At 39.8% G+C, this 24,935-nt stretch overlaps 1 protein-coding gene across 6 annotated transcripts; it reads right to left on the bottom strand.

Annotated features, from left to right (window-relative positions):
- Nucleotides 1–2,870: 2,870 nt before the first annotated feature.
- LOC131242796 (probable sugar phosphate/phosphate translocator At3g14410) lies at nucleotides 2,871–22,988 on the bottom strand. 6 transcript variants are annotated; one of them, XR_009169731.1, is made up of 9 exons: nucleotides 22,781–22,988; nucleotides 12,448–12,555; nucleotides 10,740–10,774; nucleotides 6,134–6,246; nucleotides 5,747–6,008; nucleotides 5,380–5,648; nucleotides 3,439–3,617; nucleotides 3,288–3,351; nucleotides 2,871–3,193 (listed from the first exon to the last, which is right to left on the bottom strand). XR_009169731.1 is itself a non-coding variant. In XM_058241707.1 (9 exons), the coding sequence occupies exons 1-7, from the start codon at nucleotides 22,871–22,873 to the stop codon at nucleotides 3,460–3,462; spliced, it is 1,038 nt and encodes a 345-aa protein (XP_058097690.1). In that variant the 5' UTR covers nucleotides 22,874–22,988; the 3' UTR covers nucleotides 2,871–3,193; nucleotides 3,288–3,312; nucleotides 3,439–3,459. The 6 variants fall into 6 exon arrangements, 2 of the variants coding, with proteins under 2 accessions (XP_058097690.1, XP_058097681.1); XR_009169734.1 differs by having other exon boundaries at nucleotides 3,294–3,351; XR_009169733.1 differs by having other exon boundaries at nucleotides 2,871–3,130; nucleotides 3,294–3,351.
- Between the last annotated feature and the right edge of the window lie 1,947 nt (nucleotides 22,989–24,935).

Here is a 24,935-nt window from a genome sequence, read left to right as displayed (position 1 = left end):
CCTAGTAAGCCATTCTTTCCTGTTATGAGGTTGGTAGCCTGGTTGGCAAAATTTGGTAATTTTGAAAATGTAAACTCTATTATTGATTAAACGTTTAAAGCTCTGTATGTTTCAGAGGATAGACAAACTAACTCATTTTTTGGGCAAACTAAGTTAAAAACCTTTTTTCTTTTTGCAATAAAAATGTCTTTCTTTTTTATTCTTCTTTTTTTTTTTTGTTTTTTTTTTGTTTTTAGGGGAGATTAAAAAACAGAAATTGGTGGTTGATGTTTTTAATAGAGACATTAATTTATTGGAGGATTATTGGAAAGGTAAGAATTTGAGAAGTAAAGAACACCATTCGACTATTTATATACATTATTGTTCACACTTATTAGATTTTTTAATTAGATTTTTTTTACAAAATTTAACCCTATATATAATATTTACATCTATATGTACATGCCCAGCCCCCTCTCCTTTTTTCACTCCATTTTTTAGTGCAAATTGTATTGAACCTAAACTCTTCCTTTGAAAATTTGGCCTTTTTTCATGTTTTTTTCCCCTGAATTTTTGTCCGTATTTTTTACAATCGAAACCGAATTAAACACAGATTTCCTGTACCTGCATCTTTTTGGTTTTTTGCCATTTGCTGTTTGCCAAGCGTGGTTGGTAGTTGAGGATTTTGAATGTTACCCGTGAAATTTCAGTGTTTAATAGCTTAATAAAGAAGAATGGTAGCATAGAGCTTTGCTGAAGGCAAAGGCAAGTCATGTACACGCTATTACAAGTGATTGGATGGATGCCAGGTGCAATATACAAGCCAGGTAGGTCTGAAATCGTAGATGTTCTCCCCCAAAAGTAAATCTGGTGAGTTCATTTGGTGGGCCACAAAGTAGTTCATCGACTAAGTAAACTTTAAGCCAAGATGTTTCCAGATGCAGATTTGTTACATAAACTGTGGCCCAGCTGACAAGTGTACCGATGCGATTCTTGGGAAAGAGAATATACAGAATCGTATGCCTCTAATTGAACGGATTGGATCTGGTACCAATGTGTCATGCTGGCACTTGTTTGGGGTGTACATGAACGTGGGCTTACGAAAGCTTTCCACAGGGACTGGGGGGTCACTTTGAATAGGCCCGCCCCATCAGGTTTGGCCTCCTAAAAGTTGGTCTGATGGCCTTGAAATCTAGGCCTGATGCTTGGGCTAGGCATGGCCTGGTCCATTGGCCACATCAAATCATTTGGTGGGCTATTCATGGTTTAAAGACACTTGTTAGTGGTTCTCTTTTGATGTAAATGTATTTTAAAGATAATTATTGGATCCTGGTCAAGTTTCAGTGATCCAGACCATTGATTTATGTATAGGATTATTGTGGATGGAGGAGATCCAAAAGTAATAATAATAATAATAAAATAATTATATATTGGATTTATTTGAAATCTTTGATCACTTAACTCTTTTCCTGATAGGGCTGGCTCTGTAGAGCAAGGGCAGGCCTGGGCGCAATGGATGAGGGCAAGACAAGGCCAACCCCTGCCGGGCCCACTGCCACCCTCAGTTCTATTTACTCTCTCTATATTAGATGAATGATGATATGGTTTGCATTTTACCTGTAGAGTTTTGCTAATAACGTGGGCCACCAAATGCGTGTGAAATCCAAGCCGTCCATTAGGTGAGGCGATCGTGTAGATGCTTTGGTCCAAAAAACCGGGCCGTCCACCAATCAAGTCGATTTGTGAACTTTGGTTGAGCTCTTTTTTATGGGAGAGGGCATCCACACGGTTGCATTTCCATTCACATGGCAGAGTAACGTGTTATATGTGTCTGGTCTGTTATTTACTAGTACCAAAATAAGTGTTACCCGCTATGTGCTGGGAAAGGGAGACCTGTCGGATTTGGGCTGAGAAGGTTTGATTAATGCAGTAACTGAGCCCGAGCCTGATAATTCAGGCCATTCATAACCTGATTCAAAGATGGGGACCACCCCCACCACATTTTTTTTGAAGGGCATTCATGGCAGAGACGAATGGTATCCCACTGATTGGAGGGCGACGATATTCCTATTGAGGCAGTTTTCTTCTTCTCCTCTTGTGTTTGTGGTGGGCAGAGCATCCAGGATCCAACACAATGACTTAGGAACACTGATCCAAGGGCTGCACTTGGATGCGCTGCAAACTCAAGTATACCATGCAAACTCTCTGGCCAAGCATTGTACAATTACCTTGGCAGAGACAGATTTCGGACTGAGTTTCCTACAGCACAATTATTCATCATTGAGCACTGGGCATTTTAAGACACATGAGGGCAGCTCCATCTGCAAAACAGGCCCAGCAAAAGCAAGCGCTCAGCTGGGCCGATAGCAAATGAGTAGTAAACTCTGTTTGTTTCGTGTTTTTTTTTTTTTTTTTTTTTGTCACAGGCACACGCTGTAGTGGGATTTCACCACCTATGGGTACTCGAACCCTTGACCTGTTTTCCTGTAATTACAGTTAAGGGTACATACAATTGCACCAAATATCAACTTTCATTATCAATAATTATGAAAGTTCATGATATACGGTGCAACTAAACACATTATAAAACAAATTTCCAGGCTAATACAGGCCGAGAGGTCTGATCATTTTATCCCAGTCCAAATCTCAAAACACCCATCTCCTACCTATGCAATCCGGGAAGATCCATCCACCAGGATATTGAAGGCGTATGCCTTGCACTGCCAAGCATCATCCAACTGGCATCTCAAAGCATCAGTGACACAGAATGGGTGATTCACATGATCTATTCCAAACAAGAATACCAAACCAGGCCCATAACTAATCATAGAATTTCTTTCTTCCTTTTTTTTTTGGTTTTTTTTTTTTTGTTTTTTGTTTTTTTCTTTCGAAGAATTTAACCGACCATATAGAAATCTCTCACAGCTGAAATGACTGAGGCATAGACCTTGTCAAATCCAACCGCAGGCGGTACAGCACAAAAAAAGGTATAGTAACAATCAACTTGATGGGTGCATGCAGAATCACCTGCGAAGAAAAAGAAAAAATGCAATGCAGAACCCGTGTGGGATTTTTTACATGATAGGAACCGATGGACTCAATTCTACAGAGCAGCTCTTGTCCTGACCTGACAACCGTCTCTGCTCCCAATCTGTCAAAGAAATTCCCAAATACTTCCACATTATCATACAGTAGGCAGTAGGAGGCAGCTTGCCTACAAGAACAAAATTCAAAGGCAGTGAACAGAACCAAAAGGCTGAAATTTTATATTTAAAAAAAAAAAGGAAAGGAGAAAAGATGAAACTCACCACCACCTTTGCAGCTGAAGGATTCCTGTGTGCCTCAAATAACAGCAAACAATTAGCATCATCACTACAGCAGGAAATCACAAAGATTAGGAAATGTATGCTTGCATACAGATAATTGAGGTCCCCCTCTTGACTTGGAGCAACATCTTACCTCAGAATGGTATGTGCTCATTCATGTGTCTTCTTCACTAAGAGTTGAGGGCATGTCCCTTGGTCTGACCTGACCACCTACAGGCTTATCTTGATAGCTATTGGCTTGTTCGTGCATAACCGCACGTGCAGCTTCTTTCTTTAACTTGTAGTTATTGTAAGCTGCCACCCCGACAATGGCTGGGGAGCACCACAAAAAGGAGTTGGACAATGCATCACATGTCAACATAAATAGCTGTATGGCTGGGGAGCACCACAAAACAAGGGTTGGACAATGGATCGCATGTAAACATAAATAGCCGTCTTCTCCATAATTATTGAAGCTGCCACCCCTCACTGGGTAGGGAGCACCACAAAAAGGAGTTGGACTTATATGGATGAGCTAGGGTTTTAAGGAGACCAGTTATGGTACTCTACCACCCTACAATATTCTATATATCTTCTTGCATTGAAATTATGCAATCCTACCTTATTGCATGCACCTATATCTAATACAATCCATCCATTGCCATCCAGCAAAGATCCAATGCCAATGTAGATCAAGTAGTGGATCCCAAATTTGGACCATCAGATTATCAAGTTTGATCAAAACCTTTTTAATGGTTAAAACAAAAGTGTAACAGTTGAAAACATTTGTAAAACCTTCTAAAACCTTTTTGAGTGTTGGGCCCAATGGAAAAAATCACTTAATGAACATCTAATGTACAAGATCTATGCCAAAAGTTCCTAAGAAACCAGTAAATCCCTTATTGGCTATGTGAGTCTTAATAGACCTTGATGAAGGCACCTAGCTACGTCCACTTTTATTAGCCACATGATGACCTCGTAACATGAGCTAAAGACTCATCATCAATCCCCTTGGACAGGATGACAACATCCATGACCATAATGATGACAACAACCAGAGTCCTATAACTTGTTAGCCATGGTGGGGACATGGGACATCTATGCCATTCAAATTATCCATGAAGGTGGACACAAAAATGGATAGGCCACGGCCCAATAACAACAGGGTTCAAATGATCCTAACCATTCAATTTGAGTAGCTTTGAAGGAATAAGGGGGGGGGGGGGACCATGGGACATCTATGCCATTCAAATTTCTCATGAAGGTGGACACAAACATGGATAGGCCATGGCCCAATAACAACAGAGTAAGGAATAGGGAGCAGTTACAAAGAAAAGGAAGTGAGCTGATGATTCAGATCCAATGGAGAAAGTCCACCTGAGCAATTAGGACAGTCCAACTGGTGTGTATCTTTTGGGCTATGGCCCACCACCAGATGAGCAGTTCAATTTCATATATGCATGCCACCATTGAGGTGCATAATCTGATAACCCGCATGCTACACCATCATTCTTATTCTGAAAGATTGAAAAGAAAACAGAATACGCAATAACTTTAAAGCCCTACTTGAAAAGTGAGGTTACATCTTTAGCTTTGACAGCTTGGAAAGACTTCACTGATTACTCATAGTGTTCAACTCATATTTAGATTTTTAAAATTTTCTTCTGATGGGGAGTTCAATCACCTCCTGCTGTTATCCAGAGACTGGGCTCTTTGATTGCCTTTAAGGGTTGGGGTGTTTTTCCAGCCTTGGGGCTGTTGAGTTTTGTATTTGTAGTTTTGTTTTCTATCTTCTGTTTTTCTTTGCTCTTTTGTTGTTTTTCCTGGTTTTTTTGGCTTTGGCCTAATAAAGTTTTTCATCCTACCAAAAAAAAAAAAACTTCTAGATTGAGGGGGAAGAACAAGAGGCAGCAATAAAAAACTAAATAAATAAATAAATCAAGAAGAAGAAAAGAGAGGAAAATAGATAAAGATGCAGGACAAAAGAAAACACAAGGAAAGAAAGCTAATAAGAGAGAGGAGGTTATTCCTTAATCCTAAAAACAGAAAATGAAAAAGAAAAAAAAAAGAAGGAAAGGTGATTGTAATATATTACCAATGCCATAACCGCATAGGTTTATAGCCGTCAGCTTCGTATCTGCAAATAGAAGGGCTGACAATAAGACGACCACCCAGTCCTTGACAACTCCAGCCACACGAATGGTCAGTGCACTTGTATGGGAGATGACAAGGAAAACTGACAGATTGAGTGCAAAAGTGCAGAGGCAATTGAGGGCCAATATAACTGGTGGGAAGTTCCAGGGCCCAGCAGCGTCCATCTTCGGTTTTTCTAGAAATACCCATGGAATAAAGAGGCACAGAGCACTGCAGCAAACAAACATGAAGCATCAGGAGTAGAAAGGTCTACAAGAGCTGAGGAACATGAAGTTGAGAAAGACTGCCTGTTTGAATGGTACTTGTACCTGCATGGGCTCACATAGTACATGACAGATATGGGGTTGAGTCGGACACCCTTCTTTTTCACAAAAATCTCCATGAAAATGAGCCTCAAAGCTTCTCCAACCACCCCACCCATTTGATAGACCACTCCCACCCAGTTAACATTTATTTCCCCATAAGATGCCACAAGAACTCCAAAACTGATCACAGACATTATGAAAAGCATTCTGCAGCTCATTACTTCAAGGCCAGCTGCTACTCCGAGGATGAAAACAGCTACGGGCACTACAAAGTCCAAGGGAAGGTGACATCAAGAACAGTTGTCATGGGAAATAGAGAAAAGGAAAAGGTAATGGGCTAGCAAATGCACAGGATATGATTTCTAAAAAGCCCAAGAAATGAAAACTTACTGATAGCTTTCAACATCTGTGCAAATGCAACAGATATGTACAGGTATGCAGTGTTTCCCAGCCACAGAGTCATTGCAAACATCGCACCAATTGGAACAACTGATGTAGCATATCTGAATGTTGATGACATAATTATATTTTATTTCATGAATTTTAGCTCTCATGCAAAATAATAGTTAGGTAGATATCATTAATAAACGACAAAGTGGACAAAAGCAATTGAAACTCCAGAACCCGAACAACCAAAGCAAATTGACTATGAAGAAAGTCTGCTGTTAACTAATAGGCCAAAATCTGTAGTCACAAGGTATTAGCAAACTATATAAAGCAAGCAGGTCACCATACAGATCCATCGCATCACCACGATGGCTTTCATGCTGCCGTCTCCAACACATGGATTGTAGACACACGAACTACAACCACATGCTCGTCTCTCTCCCTCCCTCCCTACTGCATGTTTTTCCCTCCTACCCTCCCTCCCATTGAAATTTTTCGTCCACAGGGAAAAGAGTTATCATCAGTCAATTCCTTCTATTCCTCACCTCCTTGGTTTCTTGGCATACAAAAAAAACATATGCCTCCCCCTGACAAAATTCACCTTATCTTAGCAAGCTGTAGAGTTGCAGCATGATGAAAGCAGTCAACAGAGATGTGGGGAGTTCAACATATTTGATTGCTACTACACATGTGAGCAATTGAGAAGAAATTCACCATGCCATATCCTAGTAAGTCATCCAGAAGCCATTCACTATCTCACATTAAGAGCCTGTTTGGAGTGAGGGTAAACTAGGGAAATGCAAGGGAAAGCAAAAATGTGACATAAATGAGAGGTATACTTACATCAAAACTAGGGGAAGCAAACCCTTTGCAACTGTTTGCTTTGGTCAAGAGAAGTCTTGGAAAATGCTTTTTCTTTGCATTTGCAACTGTTTGGATTGCAATCCTACAAAGGGAAACTGTCTTCGTCTTTTTACTCCAAAATTGCTATCATCAAAGGCAAAAAAATTTCTCTCCATTTGACTTTTTGAAAAGAAAAAGTTAATACTCTCTTGTCGAGGAGGATAAAACAAATGTGAATACTTTGCTGCAGCAATTTGCTGCTTCCCAAACAGGTGCAAATGTCTTGTTGATGCAAACAGGTTGCATTCCCCAGTTTGCATTCTATCCAAACAAGCCCCAAGTTAATCCAGGTTCGGTGAAGCATTTTATTGGTAATATTTAGTTAATAAGATCAGATCATGTCATGTTGAGCATCTACACACGTCAAGGTATCTATACCATACATAATGCGAGCAGCATTTTTGCCGATGCAATTAGTTTCCACATGGCAGAGGCCTTTGGATATTTAAAGGATACGGGAAGACATTTCTATGAAGGGAAGGGTATTTTGGTAAGTAAAAATGTGGCTGTTCTCGGTGGTACAGTTCAGATTTCACCCACAAAAAGCCTGCAATGACTTAGGTTTTACCTGCAAGAAGTAGGATTATTAATGTGAGTCGTCCACTCTAATCTTCTTGGCATGTGGCTCGACCCAATAGTACTACTTAGGAACTGCATGACAAAGGCTGTTAGGCGACCATGACCATGATGACAGTATGAAATCCACTCCGTACATCTATTGCGTCATCTCATGCTAGGGCGTTAGCCTTAAACAAGTCAGATCTAAAACTCAAGTGGGCTGTAGAATTGGAAAAAGTAATGATGGGTCGCCCGCCGTTGAATGTGCTGCATGTTGCCGCACACTTTTACTCCGTCTCTCTCTCTCTCTCTCTCTCTCTCTCTCTCTCTCTCTCTCTCTCTCCTTTTTTTGTCTCCCTTCCTCTCTACAAGTATGTCGCATGTGCCTTATCCCCTAGTGTATATAAACCAAGAAGCCCTATCGACTAAAGATCCAATGAAATAGTATGAAACCAAAATCAGTTAATCTAATGCCAAAGTTGAATATAGAGCTATGTCATAAATGGCGAGCTTTCATGAGCTGAAAGAAAATTTGTTGAAGAGTCATAGATGAAATGACAGGTTAGATAGTTGGAACCAGTCCTTCCTCTTCCATGAATTTACATCATGCTAGACTAGTCAGATCATTCTTGACATCTTGTTCCTAGGAAACTGAAAAAGTGAACTGGCCCTTCAAAAGAGCAAGTTAAATGTAAACAAAGGACTGATCATGCTCTGTTACTTTTGAGGTCAATATCACGCAAATCTCCTTCCCTCTTGCTTTTGCTCTTTTAATGAAGATATCGATTGAAACAAAAAATAAAATAAAAATGACTCTGCATATTGGTTCAAGAGGAAAAGGAAGATTTCAGCTTTGTCATATACCATGTGAATGACATTTACATGCTCAATTTGAGGGGAGGCACAAAAACAATCACAAGCAGTGACTTAAATATTGACAATATCACCTGATACTATTGACATCGCATGCGGCTAATACGATACAGGGGGAGTGATTAAATTTCCTTGTATCACACAAAATATCGCAATGTATGGCCAATATTTTGCCAAAAACCATTCATAAAATTCCCTCATATAATTGACACATGCGATACATTGTGATATGTATCAGCTATAAATTCCCCCACCAAAAATTCAAAGGAAAAAAAATCACAAAAATCCATTTTCTCCCAAACTTGTTTGGGAGGAATCTGTTTCATACATGTATTGTATGATTTATCAATTATATGAACTCACTTTGGATGTAACTACATTACTTATGTCAAACAATGCATAGTTTAAGACCCTATACAAAGGAAACTTGTTGTTGATTTTTTTTTTTTTTTTTTTTGACCTTTCTCTTTCAACCAATGTTTTAAATATTGACGATACGAGCCAATATATCCCAAGATATATCTTGTATCCCACCCGTGCGATATGAAACACACAGGTAGTGCCAATATATCTCACATGTTCGATCCAATTAGCATTTTCAATTTCTGATCCTTTTTTTTTTTTTTTGTTGAAATTATGTTAAATCAGTATCAAATAGTTATTAAATCCGTTGGTTCTTCCTGTTTTGCGTGAAAAATCATGGCGTCGGAGCTTTGATTTCGATATCCATTGGTTTTTCATGTTCTCCATCTTTTTTTCAAAATTTTCTTTCAACCAGCTATCAATTGAGACTAATTTCAAAGTATTTTGATGAAATGATCATTGCATACACTCTAATTTCGAAATTTGAATATAGGTGGTCCGATTTGGGGAAAATTCAAGATTTCTCCAATTTCTTCCAAATTGCTTGCAATGTTGCACTCCAAATATGAAATCAAGCATGTTTTTTTTTTTTTTTTTTAACAAAATTTCCCTTCAACCTGCTGTCAATTGAGACTAATTTCAAAGTCTTTAGGAGTGTTTGATGAAATGATCATCACATACAATCTAAATGTTATGTATTCAATTTGAATATAGTTGCATTAGTTTAGTCAGACAACGCATAACTTAGGACCCTATACAAAGGAAACCTATTATGTTCACTCCTTTTTTGAAATGTTATGATTTAAAAGTGTGTATTAATGTCCTTTTTAACAACCCCTGAAGTTTCATTGAAAATTTCAACCATTTCCCCAATGTTTCCCCATGTTTCCCAAAAAGTGCGATAAATTACCCAATACAGACAATATATCATGTGCCAAAAAGTGCGATAAATTACCCAATACAAACAATATATCATGTGCAATAACCGATATGTATCTGTATCCCAAGGATGCAACACGTAACGCAATACCAATATTTCGAACATTGGTTGTGATTATTTTTCTTAAGTGACCCTAACTTTAGGGAAATGCTATTTCCACCAAAAATTGCTAACACCACCCAACAATGGTAGTTCAATCACTACAAAGAGTATTAGAAATCAAGGTAATCAAAATCGGATACGTAACGGCCGTTACGTAATTGTAACAGTCATAACCGTTATGCGTTATGGGGTCGAAATGGCCGTTACAAAAAAAAAAAAAAAGAAGGCCCTACAAGCCCTGTAACGGACCTTTAACAGTTTTTTTTAATAAAAAGAAAGGGGCCGTAACGGCTGTTACGGCATGTATCATAACAGTAACAGTGGTGGCCATTACCATTTTGGAACACCTTGCTAGAGATTCCTCATAATCAAATTTGCATATATATTCTTAATCTCATATATGTTCTCCTAAACTTAAACTTCACCGAGACATTCAGATTCATTAATTTTAGATTCTTAATTTTTTGGCCAGGCCGAGCTACCGTTGGCTTTGTTAGAGTTGCCACTTCTCAAGAAGCATAAGGAAGGGGGGAAAAAAAGAAAATAGATGGTACCTTCTCTTGGTAATTACACCCATAATCAGAAGTGTACGCCCAGTTCTAGACCTTCACTGTAATTAAATGTCTAGAGAAATTACAAGTGATTGCAGAAGAATTTTCTATTTGGGGTTGTTGGTCAGTTACTAATGTATCACAACTGAAACAACCAGAATGGTTAATAAAAAGGAGCTCATTGAAAATGGTAATATCAGAGCACACTTCCCCTTTTCGATGAGCTGATTGTAGGTACATAGGGGCACGAAAAACATCTATGATGAGAAAATGGCATGCAGTTCAACAACAAAGAGATTTGAGTTCATTTAGTACTCACATATCTAAAGTCATTTCCGTCTCGACCTTCATAATCTGCAAGGGAGAACAAAATGCTTGTTACAAAGTGTCAACAATAAAATCGATTGTTGGTAATCAGCCATAGTAAAGCATAGAGGAGAAATCCATATTTAAGGGTGCAGATGGGTTGGGTCGAGGGGTGCCCTGGACCCGACCCATTTAAGAATCAGGTGGGAATTTTGGACTCAAAACCAACCTATCAAGCCATTAAAATATGGGTCGGGTCAAAGTAAAAATAGCTGACCCATTAATTTATCACACCTGTCAGATTTTGGTCCCGTTTGGGTTCGGTTTGGGTCAAGTAAAGAAATTACAGTTGAGTTTTCACATAAATAATGTTCCATATTATCCAATTAGTTGTGGCTATCAACTTGGATGGTAAAAAATAAAATGGCCAGCTGTCCAAATTGAAGTGCTTAGGGTAGTCGCACTAGTGTGATTTTTGGTATATTCTCCATCTTGTAGGGTTAGGGTTGGCAATGGGCCAGGCCTGGGCCAGGCAAAATCAATATTTTGAATAGGCTTGGCAAAAAAGTTCATGGTGCGCCCCTTGCTAGGCCTATGCATGGTCTAGATAGTCACAAGTAGTGGTTTGAGTAACCACATTTTCAAAAAAGTTGGTGAACTATTGCCATAGCATAGCCCTGAAGAAAACAAAAAACACAAATGCGTAATTAACTACTTTTTCTTGGTCTGGGTCGAGTCCATTTTAGCATGACCCAAGTTGGACCCATTTAAAAATTGGATCTGGATCGGGTTAATTTTGAGAGGATTTATAATGCAGGGGCATTTCACACCGGGCTCAAGGGGGGTAGCCTGTGGGATGCAGGGACACACTCAGGGTGAGTGGCTCGTGTGAGGCGGGTGGCTCGTGAGAGGTGACCCCCACCCGTGTGAGGCAGGTGGCTTGTGTGAGGCGATAACCATGTGATTTGAGGCACACGAGGGGGGTTCAACTGAGATCCTAACCCATGAGATGTGGTGCCTGGGCTATGAGATAAAAGAATTGATTCGTCATGCTCTAACAGTTCGAGCTTTTAGAGCAAGTGATTAATTGTCCTGCATCAAATTGGTATTAGAGCGGGAGGTCTTGCATTCGAGACTTCTCACCAGGGGTGATTAATGCAGGGGCATTTTCACACAAGGCTCGAGTGGGGTAGCTTGTGGGATGCAGGGACACTCGGGGTGGGCAGCCCGTGTGAGGCAGGTGGCTCGTGAGAAGCGGCCCCCACCCGTGTAAGGCGAGTGGCTAGTGTGAGGCGGTACCCATGTGATTTGGGGCCCACAAGGGGGATTCGACCGAGGTCCTAACCCATGAGATGTGGGGCTGAGCTATGAGATAAAGGGATTGATTCACCATGCTCTAACAATTCAAGCTTTTAGAGCAAGTGGTTAATTGTCCTGCATCAATTTAGAACCGACCTACTTAGTAATTAGGATTAAACTTTTGGACCCAGACCTGCCCCATGGGTCTCAAGTTTTGGACCTAGACCCACTAGTTTCCAAAGTTGGGTTTGATATACTCATCAGGTTGACCTGACCCATTTGCACCCCTATCCATATAGGAAATTTATTTATTTATTTATTTTTGAATGATAGGTTGGAAATTCATAATCTCCTTATCCTAAAATTATTGAAAACAATATTAGATAATATTTGCTACAATACAAATCAAATAGGAGTCATACCTTGAAAACTTTGGTGAGGATAAAACACAAAACAGAGGAGAACACCATGTGTAGAAGAGTCAATCCAAGAGGATAGGGGAAGTTAATTTGCTTCGATGATAAAATCCACTGGATAATTTTAAATGAATGTCATGTGTTAGCCGAGTGAAGCAAACATATAAATTATTGTTTACAATAAAGTACTTCATAGTTACCATTAACAAACTGAGATATAAAGCATGGAGACTGCAGAGAATTAATGGAACCAAAGAATAGAGATCTCAAACTTCCAGTGAACAACATCTAATAAGTAGCTTCATACGAGAAATCAACAGGTGTGCTTTCCTGCATTTTCTGGCATCCAGATGTTTCCTCTACATAGGAGAATGAGCGCACAAGCATATCAGCAGTGACACCACCGCAATGACTAAGACCTCAATGTGACTTATCAACTCCTCATGTTCAGTCTCCAGATAGCACTTGTCATGTTTGTGTGTTTATGTTCACTAGAATAGTAACCTTTCTAGCATGTGTGTATTTTACTTCATATATCAAGCCAAGTGATGCTGTAATCACATTAGGCTATGAGTCTGTCTGTTACAAAACCACCTGTTTTTGGTTGACAAACAGTTGTCGCCATTTACTGAAGTTAAAAACAAAAAAAAAAAAAAAAAAAAAAAAAAAACCTCTTTTCTTGTGGCAGTGTTGAATGGCATGTTTTCACTCAGACAATTTTTGTATGTAATGTTCTTTTGACTATGTATGTGATTATAAAATAGTTTGCAGACCACTTTTGCAAGAACTGCTCTTTTCTTGTGGATATTGTCTAATGAATAAAGATGATGTTTAGATTCAATTTGACCCTTGAAAGCCTCTCTCTGACAATCATTATTTTTTTTTTTTTCAATATGGAAACTTGAGTACCTTCACATTCCATCAAGGTAGAAGCCGTGTATGGATAGGGAGCATTTGTCTTTTCAAAGCAAGCATGGTGTGAAATATGGGTATCTGTGGAATTATTAGAAGGCTAGACCCTAAGGGTTGTTTACAACTTAGGCACCTTGCTGCTAGCAGATACCAAGGTATTCCATATCAGTAATGGTGGCCGGTCACCACCATTATCGATACGGGCATCGGCTGTAACAGTTGAAAATTTAGATTTGTCCGAAAAATTTTGAAAAAATATCTAGAAAATCCATAATAATTTAAATATTCCAAATATGTATTTATTTTTTTTTGTTTTGAACATGTTTATGGTGGTGTAACAGTCCACTCTTTGGTGAGAGTATTGTATCGGGCTGTCTAGTGAATTTGTGAACATGATTATAAGTCTCTAATGTTTACACATCACAATCAAGCACTAGAACTAGAAATCAAAAAAATGCATAAATACTACTTTTTCAAATTTTTTTTTTTTTAAAAAAAAAAAGGCCCTTGGAGATTCTATTCACTCAAATCACTTCAATCTATGGTTTTAATATTAAAAACTCTAGTACGAGTGGTTGAAATCAGTTATAAAATGACTTATGAGAGTTTTTGGAATGAGAAAAGCGAAAAAGTGAGAAATTTTTATTTAAATAGAAAGAAAAAAAGTGGTTGTTTTTCGACCTTTACGGGAGTAACGGTCATTATGCCCTAATGGCCTTTACGACCACCGTAACGGCTGATACGGTCTAAAAAAAACCAATTGTCCTGTTTCTCCCGTGTAGCATGTAATGGTCATGGCTGTTACCTATACGTATCGGCTTTTATGGGTGTATCATAATGGATACGGAACAACTTGGCAGATGCCCTGTCGCTAATGGAAATCTGTTTAGAAATATGGCCAGGTTTCATTATTATTATTTTTTTAAATGATGATGATAGGCCATGTTTCATTATGTAACACGTATACCGTCAACTATATGCATATTATGGGAATTGTTAATCAGTTCCTATCAAGGTCAACCTTACTTTCATGGGATTCTCAGAAACATTGTTTTGTGCCAATTGGTGGCCTTCATCATTGCTTCCACATATTCCCTTCAGTTGACATGCTACCCAAATGTCAAAAGAAGAAAGGTTTGTTTTCAAGAGATCCTATATGTTCTTCCATCAGTAACAACCTGACCATATCGAGAACACCATAATATAAGCACTATGTAGAGGGCCGTAATATTTCTAGATTTGACGTTGAGTGTTAAGACAACATTTACAATTTCCTTGGTAGAGTTATCCAAGAAGACAAGATACCAAATGCTTGCTAAAGGACACTTCATATAAAGAAAGACAATAAGCATTCAGCGCCTTCCACTTTCAGATGGCACAGTTTTCACCTGTTGAGATATGCTGCAGAAAACCATCAAACCCTCACAAGCAAAACTAACAGCATTCCATAGCTTTCCAGTGTGAAACCAGCATCACCAAACCCACAAGTCAAGCACTTAGAATGCACAAAGGAACCCAAAAGAAAAAGTGGCATTCATGTTTTCCCAACTTCAATGGTTGGGATCACGAACCCGATCTTTGGGCCATGAGACACATATGGTGAGGCCTTACAGATGAGTAGTTTGGATTGAGTACAAGCCTCTCAATGGGAACTCACATACAATAATGCATATCAATTAGCATACTCATTTTCAGTTTCAAACGATTACATTTTCCAAGGTTGCGTCTGGTTGCACCTAATAAAGTGAAATTTCTTGATATTTTGCACCAAATTAGACTGATTAATCATGAAATTTCATGACATTTGGTGCATCCAAACACACCATAAAACTATAAAAAGGTACGATATTTTCTTCCATTCAACATATTATGTGACAAGATATCATGTGATTAGGAATTATCTGTTTTCTATAATCTCAACTGCCCAATGATAGGACAAATTTTTTTATTTTTTTTCAATTGCCCTAAATGGAGTAGACCCTTCTCTCTCCCTTCCCACTGAAAATTCCTTTGGAGCAGCTCAATCTTTGATGCCACTGCTATGGGAATCTTGAATAATGAGTGGAAGGAGGTGCTCAGGGAATGGGGATGAGTCCTCAGCACCTGCTCCCCTCAATGAGTCGCTGACCCTTTTCGTGAAAGGCTATCCAAAGGGCTGGCTGCCTATAAACTTTTCTAGGGTTTTCAGCCAAGCAAGGGAGGTCGCGAATATAGTCATCCCTAGGGTTCGGGGATCCGGAACCCCTCGGGGTTTTGCTTTCGTCTGGATGAGCTTGGAGGGAGAGTTGGAGTGAACAGTGAATCTACCGAATGGTGAGAGTTTTTGAGGAAGGAAAATGCTAGTCAAAAAGGCTAGGTTTGATTCGGACATTGTGAACAAAGAAGAATCTCAGAAGGTGAAGGGCAAGAAGTCTATTCGAAAAGAGGCACCAACTCGAGCCCAAGGGCAAGTGCTGGAGTCGCAGCAGAACCCAAATTGCAAAGAGGAGCTACTCCATGTCGGTTCCTCCACTGAAGAAGTCTCAACTAGGTCTAAACCTTGCTCATTCAAGGAGGCTGTAATGAGGGGAAGTAATCCCCACCATCAAGGAAGAGTAGAAGAGGAGAATTTGATGACCTCCGATGATTAAACGTTGCAAGATATTGGAGAGAGGTGGCTAGTATCGGCCCAGCCATCCATGTGCATCCTTTTGTCATACAAGAAGCCTAGCCTTCTCTGCGGAGATCGGTGGTGGTGGTCATGAAGAGTGGTGCCTTGATCTCTCACATCCAACTATGGTTAAAGGCATGCTGCATGTTGGAAGAGTGGGACTACAAGATTAGGGCTCTCAACGCCTACGAGTTATGGATTTCTCCAAAGGAGGAATTGAAAGTTGAAGAGATTATAATGGTTAGAGCTCTGTTCAAGGATGGCCCCATCTAACAAGTCGGAAGTTGGGAAAACTACTCTATATATGGGACTCGAGACGAATGGTTCCTTTTCTGGGAAATCCCTCTGGAGTTATGGAACAAGGAGGTGCTTCTTGCAATTAGAAGTTGCACAGGCTCTATCCTCGCCATTGACGAAAGATTGGAGACAGGGGAGGACATCGGTGCCGTGAGGATTTGCATCAGAACGAAAAATGATACCCTGATGCCTAAGCAAATTAAGATTCAAGTAGGTGAGGTGAGCATCCCAATACCTCACACGAGCCAATCCGGTCACGTGCGATTGAAGCATCTCAAGAGGTCGACACAGTCAACTTCAATTATAATACCTCTAGAGCAATCATTCCTTATATTAGAGGAGGATCGAGGGCAGTTCTTCTGAGAGGGTGCTGGCTCATGGGTTCGATTCTTTAACTCAGATAGAAGCTCAAGATGAACATATTGTGATGATGGCTAGGACGGATCTAGATCTCCAAGTAGCATTTCAGGAAGATGGAACAAAGGACTTGACATTGATAGACATCAATATCCAGACTGAAGGTTCTCCTTATGTGGAGGGGGAGGTCTTCCTGGAGACTTTGGATGTCACTCCTCTTCATATTACAACAAACAAGTTCGGCAATCATAATGGAGGTGAGGTTCAGACGAGAGTTGGGAGGAAAGTTCTATTGCTTGGAGGCGAGGATCAGAATTCCAACTGGGATAGAACCGAAGACATTGTGCCTCTGTATGCGTCAAAGTCAGAAGACAAGATAGATTGGATGAAAGACATCATAGACAAGGTGAGACGAAAGCTCGGCATGTCTTTCCAGGCGCAAGACGAGGATGCAATTGCTCTTGTTCGATTTATAGAATAACGGGGTAAAGAGGTGGAAAGAAGATCTGCTCGTCGAACTCCTAAGGTCTCGAGGAAATCGCTGCACCTGGAGACGTCGATCAATTTCATGGCAAGCATCAAATTGGGAGGCAAGGGTAGGAGGGCAAGATCAATTTCATGATGAACATCCTAAGCTGGAACATGAGGGGATTGGGAAGTAGAGAGAAGAGGCTCTAGGTTAAAAAGGTTTGTAGAGTCTTGAAAGCTTAGATCGTCGCCATTCAGGAAACGAAGCTCTCTACCTTCAGTGGCAACATTTTAAATGAGGTTTGGGGTTCTTCTAAGGATTATGTTGCTTTGGACGCATAGGGAATAGCTAGTGGTATCTTGGTCTCCTAGAACTCGACTGTCTGGAGAAAGGAAGACAGCTGGTGTCGCGATTTTTAAGTTTCAATGGTGCTTTTTGAAATATCATCCGAGTTTAAATGGATGTTTTTGTTGTTTAGGGGCCATGCAAGGCTGCTGTCAAATCCAAATTTTGGGATGAGCTACAGGCAATTCCCTCAAAGTGGTCCCTGACTTGGTGCGTTGGAGGAGACTTCAATGTGACACATTTTATCCATGAGAAATCGTCAGGGTCTCGTATCCAATGTTGTCATGTGAGACCACATATGCTCATATGCAATCGCATATGCGCATATCCATATGCAAATCGCATATGCGATCATGGCACATATGCGATCGCATATGTGGCATATGCGAAAATATGCGATTGCATACAACATATGCGATCGCATATTGGCCATGGCACATTGATTTTTTATTTTTATTTTTTTCAAAAAAAAACAACATTTTGCCTATAAAAAGGCTTCCAAATCTCCTCCATTTGCAATATTCTCACTCCAAAACTCTCTTAATCTATTTTTCTCTTACATTTCTTAATTACAAATGGTCTCTCTCTCTCTCTCTCTCTCTCTCTCTCTCTCTCTCTCTCTTGTATTTCCTACTTCCAAGTGATCTTAATCTCTCTCCTACATTCACTCTCTCTTGGAAGTTGGAAGATCAAGATTCCAGCACTTTCAAGTTTCAAGGAAGATAGCTTGTTGATTTTCTACAATAATAAATAAATAGCTTGTTGATTTTGTTGTTACTTCTGGTTAATTATATTGTTAAATGTCGATGACTTGATGTGTAATTGATTTTATCTCTCTCAAATGTATTTTAAATATGTAAAATTAGTTATTTATTAACTTAGAAAAGTTCTCCTTAGTTTCTTATATATATATATATATATATATATATATATATATATATATATATATATATATATATGTATTAATTTTTCAAATTTTTTTTTAAAAAATAAATATGCGGTCGCATATGCAATTGTGCGGTCGCATATGCACATAGGCATATGCGATTCGACAACATTGCTCATATCACCTCCAATATGTGGACGTTTGTTGACTAGTTGGAGAGGTTCGATATGATCGATATTCCAATGCAAGGTGCTAATTTTACGTGGTCCAATAGTCAGAAGAATCCATTCATGTCCTGGATCGACAAATTTATGGTGAACTCTAAGTGGCTGAACAAATTCCCTCTGATCCAGCCGAAAGGTTTGCCCAAAACAATTCTAATCATAGGCCAATTCTTCTTTATTTACGTACGACAGTTGGGCACCCAAACCTTTTAGGTTTGAATTGTCTTGGCTCAAAGTAGACAGATTTCACGACCTTGTGGGGAGTGGTGGAAGTCTTATCAAGGTCATGGGGATTCTAGAGTTTCGCTGCATTTGAAGTTGAAACACCTGAAAGAGAAGCTCAATATTTGGCGTAAAGAGGTGCATGGGGAGAGGGTTCTGAACTTTGTTAATGATTTCTTCCTTCATGGCCATCTCCATTCGGCGTATGGTGCAACATTCATAGCTCTCATCCCAAAAATGGAAGGAGTTGAAAATATCAAAGATTTTCGTCCGATAAGCCTCATCAAAAGTCCATACAAGATCACAGCAAAAGTCATTGCATCATGACTTTGTGGTGTTATAGGTAACATAGAATGCCAAGGAGCTTTTGTGGGAGGTCATCAAATCTTAGAAAACACTCTTCTAGCCCATGAATGTCTTCACTCCAAATTCAAAGAAAGAAAGTCAGGTATCATTTGCAAGCTAGACATCAAGAAAGCATACAACCACGTGGAGTGGGATTTCATCGATTACTTGTTGAAAAGAATGGGTTGTGGTGATAAGTGGAGAGGTTGGATGCAGATTTTGTCTGATCGGTGGCATGCTTGGTGCTTATGAATGGATCCCCTATAGGTTTTTTCAAACCCTCTAGGGGTCTTCGCCAAGGTGATCCCCTCTCTCCCTTCTTACTTTTGATAGTGGTGGAAGCTTTTATTTAGATGCTAACGAGAGGTCGACAGTCCAACCTCATAAGCGAGTTTAGAGTTTCTAACCTGGCAGCACCTATATCCCACCTTCAATTCGCAGACCATACCATCATTTTTTGCAACACTGACCCAATTATGGTGGATAACTTACACAAGATCATTGTTTGATTCGAGGTGGTATGGCTTAAAGGATGATATGGAAAAGAGCGAGATCTTGGAATTCATCTCTCTAAAGATGAAGTTTCTCTCTTTGCATCAATATCCGATTGTAAGGAAGGATCTCTCCCCCCGTCTTACCTGGGGTTAGTGTTATCAAAATCCTATGATTAACAATTCACAATTTACAATTTGAGTTGAATCTTAAGTAAAACGATTTGAATCCCACCTTTGAATCCCTTTTTATATGAATCCTATGATTTACGATTCAAATTATACTTGTTTTCTTTTATTTTAAGCTTCACTTGGCTGTCATTTCATGTTTTTAAAATAGTGGGGCTTTAAGAATCATTCAGAAAAACAAAACCTTTACAAAAAAGAAAAGAAAAGAAAAAAGAATCATTTAGAAAAGGTAAATTATTTAATTTTGTTCTTTATAAGAGATTAACTGATATATAATTCTCTTCAATATAAAATCCTAGAGCTTTTTTTATATATATAATGATTTTTTACTTCTTAACTAGTGGAAACACCAAATTGACGTATGACTTATCCGAAATATTTTTATGAATGGTTCGAAATCAAATGCCACTTTTCCAATGCAATGCTACTTTCAAAAAAGGTAACAAGAACATAAATTATTGAACGATCCTTGTATGTTTTTTAAGAAAAATTTCTTGAAGGAAAAACAAAAAAGGAAAGATAAAAATCATTTATGTAATACCATGTCATGATAGTGTTAAAGTTTTTAAATTTTTTCTAATTTGTTTATATTTTTCATATTTTTACGAAAATTTTATATATATATATATATATATATAAGAATCTTATGATTTATGATATGATTTGCGATTCGATATGATTCAACCCCTATTACGATTTGCGATACAATAACGATTTTGACAACGTTGCCTGGGGTTACCTTTATGTGTAGGGAAGCCTGCTACTCATCTATGGGATAGGGTTATTGAGAGGATAGAGAGGGTTCTCTATTAGTGGAGTCGTTACCTTTCCTTGGGAGGGAGGTTAACCCTCATCAAGGTAGCATTCACTAACATGTCACTCTACTTCGTGTCCCTCTTTAAGTGCCCCGCCTCGATTCGAAAGAGATTGGATAAGCTCAGAAGAGATTTTCTATAAAACGGTGCAGAAGATGGCAGCAAATTTCATCTTTTAAGGTGGGAGGAAGTTTGCAAACCTCTTAATGAAGGAGCTGGGGTGAGGGATCTTCTTAGTACGAACAACGCCCTCCTTGGGTTGGCAGTTTGGTACGGAGCAAAGGAGCTTTTGGAGGGAAACGATTGCCTCTAAGTATGGGCTACAAATGGGGGGCTGGGAGATCAAGGAAACCTCCCTTTATAGGGTTTCCAATATATGGAGGATGATCTTGTCACTCATGTCAATCTTCAAGAAGGGCATATCTTTCTCAATCAGCAATGGGTGCTAAGTTAGATTTTGGGACAATGTGTGGTGCAGCGACATTCCTTTGGCTCAAGCCTTCCCCAAATTGGCTCATCTCTCTCCCACACCAAATATTTTAGAGGCAGAATGTTTCTCCTTCAACGGCCGTAATGTCTGTTGGACTCCTCCCTATAGAAGGGATCTATTAGACCAAGAGGTGGAAGAGCTTCTCCAACTTTTCGATATGCTACGCTTCGTTTTCCCATCTGGTGGTTTGGATGAAATGATATGGACTGCTGATAGGTCTGGTCATTTTTCGATGAGATCTTTCTATAAGAAGTTGGGGCCTTCCACTTCTAGCATTACGCCATTCCCCCCAAGGTTGAGGCCTTCACATGGCTTGCGGGAAGGAAGAAGGTCCTTACAATTGATAACATTCAAAAGCGCTCTCTGATCATTCCAAATAGATGTTATATTTGTTATCAATCTGAGGAGATAGTGGATCATCTATTTATTTAATGTCCCTTCACCTCCGAGGTGTGGTCACACGCCCTCTCTCCCTTCACCTCGTCATGGCCCATGCCAAGCAACGTCAGGGACCTTCTTTGGGTTTGGCATAGGGAAGGGCTTCGAGTCAAGGACGGGGCCCAATGGCACATTTCTCTTCTAGCGGTTTGGTGAGCAATGTGGGCCGAGAGGTATGGACAATATTTCCAAAACTCTTCCCTGCCAATTTAGGCGGTCATAGCTAATGTCTCAGCTCTTGTTTTAGAGTGGGGATCCCTTGTAAAGCCTCCAAGATGATGAGTGGGGTTTCCTTGCAAATGCCCGATTGATGACCCTCTGGCTGTCTCTTTCTTTTGTTTTCCTTGTATTCTTTCCTCGTTGGCTGCTGCAGGCAGGCCTTTAATAAAATTCCATTTACTCTTCAAAAGAAGAAGAAAAAATTTCCTAATTGACAGTCTTTCTAAAAGACATCAAGACTACAACAAGCAAGAATCCTAATATTGACGAACACTAAATGGATCCAACAAACATCAAGAAACACCAAAACAACTGCAAATCAAGACAATGCAGCCAAAATTAGATCCAAGAGATGTACTTCAACTTGAATATGTGAGATGCGTTATAGATCAGACACTGATGCACGAGAAATCAAGACAGAGGAACAGAAATGTAGAAAGAGGATCAACCAGCAGAAATTAAAGGAAAATGCAAATTGGGTCATTAGGGTAACCGATGAGGCAGAAACCTAAAACAGTGGGAAAACATTTCCACAGTGCCATTTGGTATCACCGAATCCGCAAGTTGAGCACGTGAACCGGGTTTCTCGATCACCAAACCCCTAACTCAAAAGGCATCAAATCCAATCACAGAGAGCAAGTATCGGGTGCTCAAATCTGAAGAGAATGCAGCCTAAAAACATCGAGAAACACCAAAAGAGCGGAAATTTGGAAACAACAGAGCTGAAAGCAGATGGATTTCAAATTGAATCTGCGTAACTAATCTCAGATCGGGTGTGAATGCATGAGAAATTCAAGAAAGATAAGCGGAAGATGAAAAAGAAGAGGAGGAAGATCTGTAGCGAGAAAAGAAAGTGAAATTGAAATTAGGTAACTTTTGTTGAAGATAAGACGGTCAGCAACCCCCTGCGCACTTTGGCATCTACCTCCAAAGCTCAGATGAGAGAGAGAGAGAGAGAGAGAGAGAGAGAGAGAGAGAGAGAGAGAAAACCTTGTTGAAGAAGATCTGACCGCTGGAGAGGCCAATGTAGAGGAGAATATAGGCGTAGGTTAGAACTTCTTCTCTCGTTTTCCCCATTCTCATCGAGTTTCAGATAGAGACGAATCTTGAGCTCTGGGAGTAACCTGTTCGGACAACGGAAGATTTTGAGTATCTGTTTTTATGAGGTGTTTGGATCCTCTCTCTCTCTTCCCCTTTCATTTGCGAAAACGGATTGGCTACTCCCCCTGCCACCAGCCCCATGGCTGATGGTCGGTGCTCTGTGGGCTCTTCCATGATGTATGTGTTTCATCCATTCCGTTCATCCATTTTTAAAGATAATTTTAGAGCATTCTACCGAATATTAGAGGCAAATAAATCTCAGGTGATCCACACGACATGAAAGAAATAGTGATTAGATATCCACCATTAAAATCCTCCTAAGGGCCACTGTACTGTTTATTTGATATTAGGTCATACAGGCCCATATGAAGGGAAACAACAAAAATCAGCTTGATCCAAAGCTTTTATGGCCCCCAAAATGTTTTTAATGGTTGACGCTCATTCAACACTGTTTCTTGTAATGTGGTCCACTTGAGATTGTGATATAACTCATTTTTTTTGGCCTCATGGTGTAAAATGATCTGTAAAAATAGATGGACAGCATGGATGAAACACATACATCATGGTGGGGCCCACAGAGCACCGACCATCAGCCATTGGCTGGTGTCAGGGGGAGTAGCCCATCCGTTTCCTTCATTTCCCGTAGTCAGTGCCTGTTTTCCTGGACTTTCACTTCTCGAGTACGGATGTCAATGAGCCGCTAACGCGGCCCGGTAGAGTCAGGGTCTGGCCGGCTAAACTTGACCAAGGGCCGGACACTTAAGAAAGGCCCGGCCCAGCTTGTTGGCATTGTTTAATTATCTAAGGCCTCTTTGGAAGGTAGGATTAGGTGTTATGAAATTGCATTTCATCCTGTTCAAATGACATTTGGAAATGATGGAAATGATTGGGTTAATCCAAGTATCATATCATATAGTGCCAGATATTTTTAGAAGATATTGCGGGGAGTTTTTGGTGGATTTGGAAATCCACATCTATAGGCCCTACGTTGATGCATGTATTTTTAACACATTGTCCACCTATATCCACACATAACAAATAGGGCATGTTTGGATGGGATTAGGAGGGATGGGATCACGTGATCCCACGGCCAAATCTCACGCGTGTGTTTGGGATTTAGGTTTATGCGGAACTGTCGTTTCCCGTGAGTTTTCATCTGAAAGCCTGGCATAAGAACTGCTTCCCATCCTGTCTTCCTTGAGCTCATCCTTGCGTTAAGAGGAGGGATTTGAGGAGATTTTGAAATCCCGTCGAATTCCATTCTATTGTCTTCGTTATCCATACTTGATGAAGACGACCAGCGTCCGGTCCCGTCGTCTACAGGCCCTCCATAAAAGCATGGAGGCTGATGGATGGACGACGATCGCCTATATAGTTTTGTTATCGTCTGCTTAATTCGGGGGTGTTTTTGCACTGTGTGGGAAGTAAAAAAGGGGGTCGCTGCAAATTCAGAGAGATTGACAAGGAAATGTATATGCGTTATAATTTTGTTCTTCGATTTAATGAATTTTGTCCAATTTATGAGATCTTCATGTAGTTGTATATCTGCATATGACGGTGAACGAAACCCCGATGCAGGGTCCCTGGAGATTCATGGGACTTTGACAGCATGCGTATTTGAGCTTTAGGCTAGCGTAATCATAAAATCGAAACAGGAGTTCTCATCTTTATACCCTTATTTATCATGATCCATCGATGATGACAACCGTCATATTGATCGTCTCTACGTGTAGAGCTCGGTAGCTAATTTGTCATGTTGGGATCTCCAAAAATTCATACATCTAATTGGTAGATGAATCTTCCATACTTTGTTTGGAAACCAGACGCGGAACACAACATGAAGTTATAGATTCGATGGTTAGCACTGGATGACCAAAATGCTTCATTGGAATCATAACCAATGCACAATAGGGCCTTTCCAACGGAGGTGTGTAATCATTTGCGTGGAGGAAGCCGACCCATTGGCCTAGAGGTATAGCTCATACACGTGTTGGATGTGCGTGATGATTTGAACTACGAGTCCTTCTGCCTCCATCGTTGAGTG

Source organism: Magnolia sinica, chromosome 1 (assembly GCF_029962835.1).
Source record: "Magnolia sinica isolate HGM2019 chromosome 1, MsV1, whole genome shotgun sequence".
Taxonomy (NCBI): domain Eukaryota; kingdom Viridiplantae; phylum Streptophyta; class Magnoliopsida; order Magnoliales; family Magnoliaceae; genus Magnolia; species Magnolia sinica.
Note: the sequence above shows the minus strand (reverse complement) of the source record. Positions and strands in the feature narration are given on the sequence as shown.

What these genes read in the sequence shown, in the direction of transcription:
- LOC131242796 (XM_058241707.1), bottom strand. Translation starts at nt 22,873, where the DNA reads ATGAGAATGGGGAAAACGAGAGAAGAAGTTCTAACCTACGCCTATATT. An exon ending in TACTATGTGAGCCCATGCAG is followed by an intron (nt 5,649 to 5,746) that starts GTACAAGTACCA and finishes TGTTTGCTGCAG; the next exon opens with TGCTCTGTGCCTCTTTATTC. An exon ending in CCTATGCGGTTATGGCATTG is followed by an intron (nt 3,618 to 5,379) that starts GTAATATATTAC and finishes GGTGCTCCCCAG; the next exon opens with CCATTGTCGGGGTGGCAGCT.